The sequence below is a fragment of the Babylonia areolata genome, chromosome 24, assembly GCF_041734735.1.
Source record: "Babylonia areolata isolate BAREFJ2019XMU chromosome 24, ASM4173473v1, whole genome shotgun sequence".
Taxonomy (NCBI): Eukaryota; Metazoa; Mollusca; class Gastropoda; order Neogastropoda; family Buccinidae; genus Babylonia; species Babylonia areolata.
Genome location: NC_134899.1, coordinates 20,191,527 through 20,205,117, shown reverse-complemented (window position 1 = coordinate 20,205,117; position 13,591 = coordinate 20,191,527). Strand labels below are relative to the sequence as shown.

Sequence of the window (13,591 nt, the reverse complement as noted above, 5' to 3'; positions counted from 1 at the left end):
CAGGCAAAAATTGTGGACAATGTCACACATTGAACACCAAGGAACGCTGGCACTCTTTTGAAGAAAAGACGAATATAAGTACGCTTTTACTCGTAACTTCAACTGTTCCTAACTAGAGACCCTAAAAAAACAACAACAACCCCCCCCCAAAAAAAAACAACAACAACAAAACAAAACAAAAAAAAAAAAAAAAAAACCACACCAAAAAAACGCCCCAAAAAACACCCAGCATTACAACAAATTTTCGGCTGAAAATATTCAGCAGAATACCTAACATTTGCACTTTAATTCTTCCTGTGCAAAAATATGCAGAGACTCCTAATTAGTTCAAAATCAGTTGGATAAATACCAAAATGTGTGCAGTTGTTAAGGGTCTTATGTAAATGATACGTTAACCGCATGCTCGTTAGACCACTTGATTAGAATAGGAATATGAAAGCTAACCGTTTTTCCTTGAGCAGCGATTATACCGACTTCAGCTGAGACAAGAAATCCGACCGTCTACCACCCCCACCTACCCAATTGGGACTACGATTTCCAACTGACTACCCCTTTACCGCAAGTTGACTACAGCGGTGAACCATCTCGCAATGCATACGGCTACCGTCCTGACACCGGAGGAAAGATTTCCGACGGACCCCCATTCTTAACTTGACTTCAAGGGCATATTGCCAACTGGCCGTTAAACAAATACAACTGCCCTGAGCAGCTGCTGCTGCTGCGACGAAAAAGTATCAGGGGAAGTAATGATGTATTGGAAGATCAGGGAGAGTGGCGTCCCATCCCATACGCATACCAAAAAAAAAAAAAAAAAAAAAAATCTATATAAGTAACAGGTACTCTTCCTGATATTCAGATCCTAGACAATAGTTACTTCCCCTGTGTGTGTGTTGGGGAGGAGGGGGGGGGGTAAGGTGTGTGTGTGTCGGTGGGGGGGGAGGGGGGATAGCGGGGAAGGAGAGAAGGGCTTGGGGGGAAAAAGATTTATGATCTGAACAAGAACAAAGGGGGTTCGGAACACATCAGATGAACTGAACATCCAGCGATGCACGTGTGTGCTCCCAACACAATGCAACTTTCCGATGACAGGTGGTGGGCAACAAACAAAACACACACACACACTCATAACACACACACACGCTTTATATGTACCGAGATATCCCACTGCATTAAATAGAGATTTACCGATGTTTCTGTAACAGCCTGCAACACTAAAACATTGGGAATAGAACATACGACACCGAGAAACTGAGTCTACGAAATGTCGTACAGAAATGTTGGCCGACACAGAACGGGTGAGAACTGGGTGTACTGGAGTGGCGATAAGGGGGTACAGAGGGAGGGTGGTGGTGAGAAGAAACCTTACCTTTCTTCCACGTGGTAAGATGAAACGAATGATGAGCCGGCGCCCAGTGTCAGCCGTCAGTCGGCTCTACCCAGGTAGGCAGCCTGTGGTGCAAATGTCCCCGTGTATGTAAAGCGCTTAGAGCTTGGTCTCTGACCGAGGATAGGCGCTATATAAGTATCCACATCAATCAATCAATCAGTCAAGATTCTTTTTGATTTGAAAATCCACTACATGCACTTTTTTAAAATTTTTTTTTTTTTTTTTGTATAACGCTTCTCAACGAGGCCTCTTCTTTGACGGAAGACATTTTGAACACCATCCTTGAACGACTAGTCCTGTGTGCGTGTTTCCCACTCCACAAACCGTGTCTGATAACAGGCGAGGGAGTAGGTTCTTGCATGTAACAGCACAAGTTCTATCATGTTTTCGAAATACGCGCACACAGGTCGTTCAGCCTGATGACTACGCAACTCACTCGCTTTGAATTTTCCACACCTTGTTAAAAAAGTAAACTGTTCACTGTGTAAATAACGAAGCTGAAGAATATTGATTTCACAATGTTCTTTCTTTTTGTTTTGAGTAATCCAAAATGATGAGAATTCTATCTTGGAGTCCGTTTCAATTTGAGAATCGTCGTCTGAATGTGTTTCATCTGCACCACAACTACCCCATTTTTCGATAAAATCTTCCTTTCACACCACAACACCGCTCCTTTCCAAATGGTCTGTGCAATGTGAGCTTGTGTGAGCTTACAAACCCTTAACCCGCGTATTGCACGGGTATCTCGTGATGAAATGCCCGAATTTTTTCGCTGCGTCAGCCGAAAGCTTCACCAATGGAAAACCTCAAGACCCCAGCATCGAACAACTTGACTCTGAGGGCTTTGTCGTTGAATCTCAGCTCACCCGGGGTGTCAGCCTGAAAATACGTGCGCGCGCGCGCGCGCGTGTGTTAGAGTGTGTGTGAATGCACGCGTATGTGTGTACGTGCATACAAGCGTATCCTGTACATACTGGAATCGCAAGGGCAGATAAGAACAGCACACTGCCTTATTTCATTTTTATTTCTCAAGTTCTCACGGCTCTGGTCGTCTCTGTACCAGTGACCCGACCGGTAAAATAAGCGTGAGCGCATATGTGTGTATGTATGTCTGTGTGTGAAGGTGGGTGGGTGGAAAATAGTTAATGTGTGTGTGTGTGTGTGTGTGTGTGTGTGTGTGTGTGAAAGAGAGAGAGAGAGCTCGCCGTGATGAGAATCTCTCAGTTTTTCCCCCACTCTCACATCAAGGAAACAATTTTTGGCAAAGAGTTCGTTGGGTCAACAAAGGACAGATGAGAAACGAAGTTAAGAAAGTACCTGTTCATGGTGCCACGCCGTTTATTCACGGCATTTATAACATTATTACATCACAGACTTACTTGGCTTTGTTACAGGCCTTGAACCCTTCTAATATATTTCTTTCTACACCGAGAGCACGCCCCCCTCTCCGTCCCCCAAAATCCAGATCAGAGGGATTCGTCTTGGAAAAGATGTAAAGATTGGTACCAGTTGGAACTAAGGCTTGCCTTGTGAACTGAAAGTGACGGACTTCCATTCGTCGAGTGGTGACAAAGGTGTTCACCCGATTGATGATTATTCTACATACGCTTTTCTCATCCCACGCAATAATTTTAGGCTCAGTTGCGACTCTTACCCTTGCATGGTAACAAATACCCGGTTGCATGATGATGCGCGCTCATGCGAGCATATTTTGGGTACATTTTAAATGAAACACTAGATGTTAAAAGATCACGAATGCGATGGGCGCAACAGCCGAGTGGTTAAAGCGTTGGACTTTAAATCTGAGGGTTTCGGGTTCGAATCTCGGTGACGGCGCCTGGTGGGTAAAGGGTAGAGATTTTCCCGATCTCCCAGGTCAACAGATGAGCAGACCTACTTGCGCCTGAACCCCCTTCGTGTGTATACACAAGCAGAAGATCAAATACGCACGTTAAAGATCCTGTAATCCATGTCAGCGTTCTGTGGGTTATGAAAGCAGGATCATACCCTGCATGCATACCCCCGAAAACGGAGTATGGCTGCCAACATGGCGGGGTAAAAACGCTCATAAACGTGAAAGCCCACTCTGAACGAATGAAAGCGGGACTTGCAGCCCACGAACGAAGAAGAAGAAGAGAAGAAGATGAAATACGAGGTTGCAAGATGATGTGCGCTCATGCGAGCATATTTTGAACACTTTTATTCATTTATTGAAACACCAGGTTTCAAAAGATCATGAATGCAAAACCTGGCAGGGCATCATTTAATGACTAATATTCCATAGACACACAAGTTGTTACGAATATGAACACGGGGAAGGATAATCTGCCGCAAAGTATAAAACAAATCGCATATTCGTAATTTTGTGTTGACTGCAACCCGTTCATGTTCATAAGCACAATAGTATTGCTTAAGCGCGCAGTGTACTGGGCGGAATGTCAGACAGACAAGAATCAAATCTCCAACACCAGAAATGGTCACCATATAAAATGGTTTATTTCTCTTACAAAACACAGGAGAAGGGAGCATGGTTATGTAAATAACACAAACGAAAGACACTGCAAGGTTAAAAACCAGGGAATTCATACACCCGGAACCGACAAGACAAACAAATGGTACAGGCACAAAAGTAATGTTATAAATGTTCACCTACGATAGGAACAAACGCACGCACAAATATTTTTTGTGTGTGTGTGTGCCCCGGAATTTGGAACTTTTTGTTTCCTATATTTCGTGGGGGTGAAAAAGGCTCTGCTGTGGAAGGGGGTGGGGTGGGGGTGGGGGGTCCATTAAGGTTTGAAACTACTTGGCAAGGCTGTAGTCCCTAATATACACCGGTATCAACCAGGCGGAGAGATACAAACACCTGCAGTATGGGTCAGAAAATCTTGAGCAACTCAACCAAAGACCCATCACTGAAGTGGATAACCCTAGACCTTGTGGTCCCAGTCTTCCCATTTGAGTCCAAAGCACACTCAGGCCTGGAAAGATCCAGATCACAGGCAGAAAAAACAACAACAAAGAACAACAACAACAAAACAAAACAAAAACACCACCTCTGATGGGAATCGAAACCGCGTCCTCCCAGTTGTTAGTCCGACAACGCTGACCACTTCGCCAAGGCGGTTGGCACGTGCGAAAAGAAATGACACTGGACATGGTATGGACTGCATAGCTGCACTGAGCTATCTCAAGCCCAAACCCTGTTCTTGCACATGTGAAATCGTCTCCAAATATTCTATGCTTGAAACGTCTGGAAACAACAACAATAACAAGAACAGCAACAAAAAGCCCCCAAATTGCAGCAGCACTGACTGGAAAGTACACGCGAGATGGGTGTCGTGCCATCCTGCTGGCTCCGATACAACTTGCTACAGGGGTCGGGGCAAACTGTAGCGCCGTGTTAAGGACCCAGAAAGCAAGGTTTCCTTTGGCGTTTGTCTTCTTTGCCGTGCCGGGTATATCAATTTCCAGTTTACACTTCCATCACACGTGCATACATGCTCTCGTTCGCTTGCTTGTACGCCTTCATATTCACTCACACACATACTGGACTGCGCCCATAATATGACATGTTACAAACGAGCCAGCAATAAGTCTATGGTCTCACGGTGGTAGAATATGACTGACGTCTATTTGAGTGGATGAACAACCATGGGAAGAGCCATATTAATAATTAGAGGGTCAATTGGGTCACCCCTTTTAGGAGTAGTTCAGGTATGGCAAGCCTGCAGGCACTGACACATTCCTTGGCGTCACACTTTGTGTGATCGCTTCTTAAGTGTTTAACTATTATTATTTTTCGTTTATTGTTTTGGGTTACTGTTGTGCAATTTTCTTGTCACAACAGACGGAAAAATAGGGCGACTGGACCAAGGGACAGTACTTCCATAACATGTTTTAATGTCTGCAGTCATTTTTACCCACAACTGTAATTTTCCTTATAACTGAAAACAAAAGAACCCGAGTACAGAACGAATTGTTAATCTCTTGGTGTGTGTGTGTGTGTGTGTGTGTGTGTGTGTGTGTGTGTGTGTGCAGATATTTTTTCCCGTCAGTTCCAAAACCTATCCGACAGCAGACGTGATGTTAGTGATAACGCGATACGCGTGTCAACATTTAGAGATGCCACAGCACACTTAAATAATTGTCACCCACACACGCACACTTACCCTGATGGATCTGCCTCCAAGCAAAGAGCATCTCTTCACAAGGGGCGAAAGCGACACATTCTGCCGAGACATCAATTGAGGGAACTAACAGAAACAGGCACAACAATCAAGATATGGGAACTCAATTAATAAGGGTTCAGTAACATTCACACCCATGGCGACTAGCTTTGTTGTATAAATATAACGTACAATTTTGCTCATTGCACAGTATATTGAAAAAAGAGCACATATTAAAACATCGGGGGGGTGGGGGGGGGGGGGGGGGGGGGGTTCGGGGGTATACTTGGGTATACGGGGAGGGCAGAGGAGACTGGAGGAAAAGCGAAAGAAATGGCTTTCACAACACCAGAATTTGAGCACCTGCAATAAATATATGTACGTGCACCAGCTTCACAGGCTGTGACCCGTCACCTAGGCAGTTGCGTCCCTTGGTACACTGATCAAAGTCGACAGTCGGCATCCCTCTTCGCTCTGCACTCTCCACCTCTCACAAACGGACACGATTTTCAAGCGACACGTCGACGTTGATAAACTACAAGTTTGAAAGTCAGATTGTCAAGCATATTTTGAGCAGATGATTCAATATTTGCAATCCGTTTATATCCCATTAAGACGGCCACCGTGGTGAAGTGTCCAACCAGGATGCCAGATTGTTCATCATTTTGTGAGGAGATGATTAACATATTTAATATTACAACCCATTTATGTCTCGTATCCATTCATCCAGACAAGAGTTTTGTGGAGATGGAAGGAACAGTGTTTGAGTGGGTTGGCGTAAGTGGGTTGCATTTCAGAGTTACCGAAGGACAGGTTTTCTTGTGAGGGTCATGTGTTAGTCATCCGAAAGTCGTCTGTCTTTTTCACTGCTAGGCCATAACAGATTAAGATCTGACTGGGAGGATGACATTCCAACGAAACTTTCATAAGCTGTTATCCTATCCGGGGTTCTACTCCTCTTCTTCGAGATCGCTAAATGACGGTACCTATAGACAGGATCATTGTTGATGTTTCGAAACATTCCACCACTTTTGCACAACAGTGGAATAGATCAGCAAGGAAACAGTCCACGCTTTGTGCATGGGGCATGTTCTACAGTACCACTCTTCAGAACCCCAGGAAAAAACCAACAGAACACAATCTAGAATCATCTTGGTGCATTTTCCGCGCTGTGTACTTTATCCAGAAAATAGTGTCTACAATTTTCCGTTCTGTTGGACCCAATACAGTATTAAAAGTCTAAAGGTTTAAATCTTTACGCGCTTATCATACACCCATAAAACCTCTAGATAGTCGTTATATTCACGTTTCCCATACAGACAGCACTGCCCCATTATATCTTTAAGCAGGATGGCTGCGTCATAACCTTCAATCATCGTTTTCAGCTCTCCACACCCGAAGAACCGTTGCCCACCTAGTGTTGTATCATTCTTTACTCTTGTTGGAGTCTCGAAGTGGACATTTACCTGTCCCTCTTGCAAGATATACAAGAGGATACCTGACTCAGTTGGTTTATTCCAAGAACAAGAACAAGGAAATGATTACGGCCTGAATACGGTTTTGAAAGAAGTGACTCCGCTACCGCACTTCTAAATAATTTAACAGAACATCAGAACATGTTTACCACAGAGTCATCCCAGGATTATTCGTCAGTGCTATGTCCAATGTTCCGAAGGCAGAGGTGTGGTGTATTTTAGTCTTCAGCTTTCTGTCTCTTTCTCTCATTGTAATGCACTTGGATTCTGCCGTGAAGCTGTTCAGTACACGGAACGTCTCCAGACAGTCCGTACCTTTAGTCGCAAGCTCAAGACAATTCAGTTCCTGTAAGGCCTGACTAAGCGCGTTGGGTTACGCTGCTGGTCAGGCGTATATGAATTTGTCCGAATGCAGTGACGCCTCCTTGGGTAACTGAACTGAACTGTAAGTCTGGTTAGGGACAAGTGTCCGTGTCATGTCGGTGGTGAAGTGAAGAACGCGTGGCGCCGCCCCGTACTTTTGGTCTCGTGTCTCTCTCTCTCCCCTCTCTCACAGGCGGTCGGGCCGTTGTCATCTCTTGGTGTCGGCGACGACACACTTGACGCAGAAGAAGCAGCAGCACATGAGGAGGGAGGTGACGAAGAGCAGCGCCAGGACAGTGTGACAGATGACCAGCTGCCAGAAGGAGAACATGAACACGGTCTTGTCGCACCAGTTCCGCGGCTCGTGCAGCGGAGCGGCGAAGTGAGGCTTCCAGATGTGGAACACCCAGTAGTGGCCGAAGGCGAACCAGACGCAGAGAAAGATGTTGAGGGCGATGTTGGTCATGCGCGTCATGGTCAGCAGGTCGATGTCGTCGTGCAGGTCGCCCAGGTCCTCCTTGTGCCGCTTCATCTGCTTCCACAGCAGGAAGAGCAGCTTGACGATGCCGAAGCAGCCGCCCACCACCAGGTAGATGGGCAGCTTGGGCTCCACCGGGCACTCGTGCAGGTAGTTGACGCCTGCAATGGGAAGGGAGGCAGTCAGCTGGGAAACACGCAAAAAAAAAAAAAAAAAAAAAAAGAAGAAGAAGAAGCCTTAAGTGGTGAGCTGAAAGAAGCACGCTGGCAACAATTCAGTCTTGTTTCATGAGTTACATGAATAAGAGCTGAATCGCTAAAAAAAAAAAAAAAAAAAAAAATCCGAATTACTTCTTCCTCTTCCTTTGTGCGTGTGTGTGTGTGTGTGTGTGTGGGGGGGGGGGCGTGTGTATGATTTAACAATGAACACACAATTCGCAACACATAAACGATAAAATTAAACAAGCAGTCTTCTTCTGCGTTCGTGAGCTGCATCTCCCTATTCACTCGTTTCCACTAATGGGCTTTTTAAAATGAAGGGCCTTTATGAAACCAACAATCAAGCTTTTTGACTTTTTGACTTTTTGCATTCATTATCAGTTGTTTCGCTTGTCAGTTTAACGACTTCTCTTTTACGAAGTCCTTTAAGTAATTTCCTGTAACTGTATTTAGAGGGGTTTTTTGTTTGTTTTGTTTTTCTTCCAAATTTCACCCACATTTTTACCCTCATTTGCCCAGTTTCCCCCAACCCTCCATTCATCCACATCTCCCACCCCTTCTAACCGATAATACTCAGATGTATTCATAAATACTTTAACAAAATGTCTTCAATCACCGATATGTGTGACGGGACATTAAACAAAAATTCCTCCTCCAACAGTCAAGCACCATACTCTGTATTCGGGTTGGGGGGTGGAGGTGGGTACGCTGGGAACATTACATGTTTTCATCACCCACCAAAGGCTGACCGATAACGAGGTATTTAACCTGTGCACTAGATCTACATGTGTACGGTACGGGTTTAGGGCAAAGGGTAGATAATTCACACATGCTGACGTGGAAGAAAGGAAAAAAAAATCCATTCTCATCTTGCTGCAGGTTTTGAATCCTGCACCCCAAGGAGCTTCGGGATGGAAGTGCTACCTCTTAACCACTCACTTCGCACACATTGTCGATTGAATCATCACGGAATCAAAATACACGGGGCCAGTAGGCATTACATACAGCATAAATAAGAGTCTTGGCGTAGGATACACTTCGCTGGACTAGTCCGCACATTTATGGGGCAAGCAAATATAATACTGATGAAGAAACTACAAGACAAATATAATACTGATGAAGAAACTACAAGACAAAGTCCCTTGGCTTAACTTTGCTGAAAAGAAAAAACTAGTTTCTGTTGTATTTTCCTGTTATGGGAAAATCTGGGCCTGTTGAGCACGAAATGACTGATAGCTGATTCATTGAAAGGCTATCAGAAAATGATGTAGTTATGCGACCCCCACTCTTCAAACAACAACAACACACACACCTACATACATGCGAAATCGTTTTGATAATTTGTCACCTAGGCGGCGTCAGAGTAGGCATAACGCTAGATATTTCTGCCACCGTAAGTCATGAAGTCATGACATGAAACGGACTCCTCGTCGGTTCGAGAATCTCAATCAACATAGGCTTAGTTGACAGCATGGAGCTGTCGTATTTCTTCTTCTTCTTTTTCTTGTAATTCCACTTAATTTTACATCCTCCGTACCCAAAACGTGATCGCTGGATCAGTTTTCCCCACTGCATATTATCCACGTATTGTATTCCATTTAGTTGTGTGCTAGACTACACTGCATGATACTGCAGTACACCGTACTGTGCTGGACTTTTCCCATTATGCTGCACTGAAAGAACGAAACTAGTTCCTTACTGTGAAAACCAGGCTGCTCCGTGCACTCAGAAAACAAACGGTACGATGCAATCTATTCATTCACATTTGTGTGCACGGAGGCCTATTTTTCGACGCACCCATTTTAATCACACAGGGACAAGTAAGTTACCTGGAGATTGGGTTTTTATTTTATTTTATTTCATTATTACTGGCGGTACACCGGACATGAGGACTGATTTACCCAAAAGACTAGCACCCAGATTACCGCTCCGGGAGGAGAAGGAGGAGGAGGGTTGATGTGGTGAGTGTGAAGGCAGCGGGTGGTTGGGAGGCAGGGGTGGGGGCGGTTGGGGTGTTAAGGGAAGCAAATCCGCCCCGTCCAAGGTCGTGATCAAAGATGTTTTGCATTCCAGACGTGTGTCACAGCCCCAGGGCGCCGATCAGGGTTCGATTGCACAGACATTCCTAAGTGGTGAACTTCACAAAGTTTGCACAGACACTCCTAAGTAGTGAACTTCACAAAGTTTGCTCTTTAGGGCCCAAGAAAACTTTGTAAAAGCCGACATTCCGTGTTTTAAACGGCGGAGTTTGTGCAAGCGATCCCACCGGCTAGTTTTGTTTAAAAAAAACCCCAAAACAAAACAAAAAAAACCAACCAAACAAACAAAAAAAAAAAAAACACAAACAAAAAAACCACCCAACTGGATCAATTGTTTATCTCTGCATTTATGTTGTTTTTTTTGGGGTTAAACGAGACATTTGAATTACACAGGGACAACTGGTGAGTTTTTATTACTGGCGGTTTTGTGCATTTTTATGCACCTCTTTTATGGTTCTGATTTTCTTCTTTGTGTTGTCACCAGACATTCTCTGTATCCACGTGTGGAAACTCCCCGTTCCCCCTACTTCCCTACCGCCCACTGCCACCACATCACCTCCCTCCTCCTCCACCACCCCGAGCGGGTCTGGATGCTAGTCTTTTTGACAAGTCAATCCAAAAGTTTAATGCGCCTGATTAAAGTTTATTGTTCACACTACCGTCTCATTCATAACGGACTAAATATTGCCCTAACATGAAGCGCATTTCTTTCAGAGACATGACAGTTGATGATATAAGTTTTGACTGTCACTGGGAACGTTGATGTTTTGGACTTTTTACAATGATTATTAGTTGTTTTTCTGGCTAAATCAACGACTTCCCTTTTACGAAGCCCAATAAGCAATTTCCTTTAACTCACTCCCTACTAATTACCTGATACCAAGTAATGACTGGCGAGAGCGTTCCCAACTGATTACCGCTATACATGTTCTAACTTAACCGTACTTATTTATCTATTTCAGATAGTCATCTATGATTCCTCCCTCGTTCTATCCGGTCTCCCCTAACTCACCGTTCACCCCCCTACTCTCCTAACTTTTAAATGATAACATTCAAACGTGAAAAGCAATACTTTAACAAAATGTCTGCAATGACCATTATATGTGACGGGACATTAAACAAAATTCTGCTCCACTCGAAACGAAGCATTTCTACAAGCATCTTGCAAACATTACACATGAAAAACTACTTCCAGACTTGTATTTTTTTTTTTTTTAGCTCATCTTGCAAACAAAAATGGCGGAAGACGCGTGCGCTCACGAAGAAAATTTCAACACACGGATACAGTGAATGTCTGGTGGCAATAAAAGGGAGAAAATCAGATGCATAAACTAGGTGCAAGGGGATACTACACATGAACTAAATATCAGTAAAATATTAGCAGCAGTGATCGCCAGTTGACCATAAAAGCGATTTCATCAACCCCTCCCTACCCCGATCCTCCCGCAACCCCCTTTCCACAGAAAATCAAAACAAAAAACGCACACGTCGTAAAGCCAAACTGAACCGCTACAACATACGACGGACCACCCTAAAATAGGTAGAAAACAAATGAATGGTCTGCCTGCAATAAGAAGATACCATTACTTATTGGACATGAATTGATTTACTGTCATGGACATAGTCATTTTGTCCAAAGCAATGGTTCTTCGTCGCATACGTGCAGTCAGCATTAACTCCTCCTAATACAGCAATTAAAAAAAAATGTATTTCTAAGATTCAAGATTCAATATCTCTATCCCTTGAAGTGGGGTATACAGGGTTACAAACGCATATCAGAAAAAAAGAACCTAACATAATTGTAAGTGACAAATAAACTGTATCAGCAACATTTACAGCATGCACTGTTTGAAAAAGGACTCCACCTCCCTCTATTTCCAATACGCACCCCCCCCCCCCCCCCCCACACACATATAGATATCTTTAAAACATATTAAAGTAACCCATAAAACCATATTGGAAAATCACGTAGAATGTAACGATGTATGTATCGTGTTTACCATCGTTGCGTTCAGCTCAACACCGACCAGGTCCATATCAGAGCTAAAAACACAATCAATGTTGATGTCGTAGAACTCGAGGTACATACAGACATAGTAATGCAGATCAAATAAGACCTTTACCATGTAAATTTATCAAGGTCTGATAGTCTCAGAATGGCCATTCTGTGAGAATGGTAATGTTTCATCCAAAAATGAACGATGTGAACAAAAATGAAGGAAGTGGGTATCTTCCTGTTTGCTTTGCCGTCTACTGAAGGAAGAAAATTATCATACAGGTACGATGTTTGCGAGCGCTCACTCCTCCCCTCCACACACACACGCACACACACACACGAACACGAACACACACCACTATATACACATACAATACATGTACGCGCTCATCCATCCTTCTCCACACACACCCCCCCACACCCCTCCCCACACACACACCTATAGTGGTCATCACAAGAGGTAGAGCGAGTAGTCCCACCAAAAAGACGGTTGCTGGCCCTGCAACAAAAAACAACACAAAAACATTAGTCATGCATGATGCATACATTATACAAACATACATTCACACTCGCGTACAACCGCATGATCCACACAGTGTGTATACAAGTGAAGTGTGCGCGTTTGGCATCAGAGGTAAAATAACAATAATAATCATATGTAAAACAAAACAAAGCAAAACACACACACACACACACACACACACACACTTAAACCAAAAACAAACAAACAAAAAACAGGACGGTTTACAATCAATAGGAAAAATGGGCTGCAACTAACATTACTACCTGCACCGTTGTTACAAAGCACAGGCAAATAAACAGATGTGCAAAAGAATGACTGCAAGGAAAGACGCTGGTAGGAGTCTTTGCTCACCACAACAGACGGAAGTGGTTTTTTTTTTCCTTTCCTTTCTTGTTTTGCTGACTTCATTTTCAGGAGGAGGAAGAATGGGAAAGTGGGGTGGGGAGGGTTAGGGAAAATGGAAACTGAATACGGGGGTGGGGGTGGAGGGTGTGGAGGGAGAGGGAGTGATTCAGAAACATGGGACGCGTAGGGTTGTAACACTCGCTGGAAACATAGTTATGAAAAATTAACCTAAAAATAAGACGATTTCATGAGCGTTATATTACCCAAAAGATCACACCCACCATTCATGCTTCACTCATTCCTTTCGGTGATTTATACGCTATGTTGAGTTACACATTAATCCAGTGGAAAACTTGGAAACATGTACAAAAGGACCTTGCCTTGTGACTTACCCCCCCTTTCTTTGGATGAAAAGACACACGTATGGATTGACTGGCCAGCCATTCGCTTTTTTAGTACGTATTCCATTCATTAGTATAAGTACTGATCAATAAGACTTCAAAATGTATGATTCAATGTTCATCCAAAGAACGTCAACCCGTAAATGCAGCATAACTGATTTCTGAAAGCTTGTAAGATGTAAAATGCTAGTTTAACA

At 43.8% G+C, this 13,591-nt stretch overlaps 1 protein-coding gene across 1 annotated transcript in view; it reads right to left on the bottom strand.

The window, feature by feature from the left end:
* Positions 1–5,912: 5,912 nt before the first annotated feature.
* Positions 5,913–13,591, bottom strand: part of LOC143298576 (uncharacterized) — a 14,097-nt gene continuing 6,418 nt past the window's right edge. Inside the window, exons 3-4 of the mRNA XM_076611456.1 lie at positions 12,565–12,624; positions 5,913–8,033 (exon numbers count right to left, since the gene is read on the bottom strand). Coding sequence (XP_076467571.1) covers positions 7,603–8,033; positions 12,565–12,624 — 491 coding nt within the window. The 3' untranslated portion in view covers positions 5,913–7,602. The remainder of the gene's footprint in view (positions 8,034–12,564; positions 12,625–13,591) is intronic.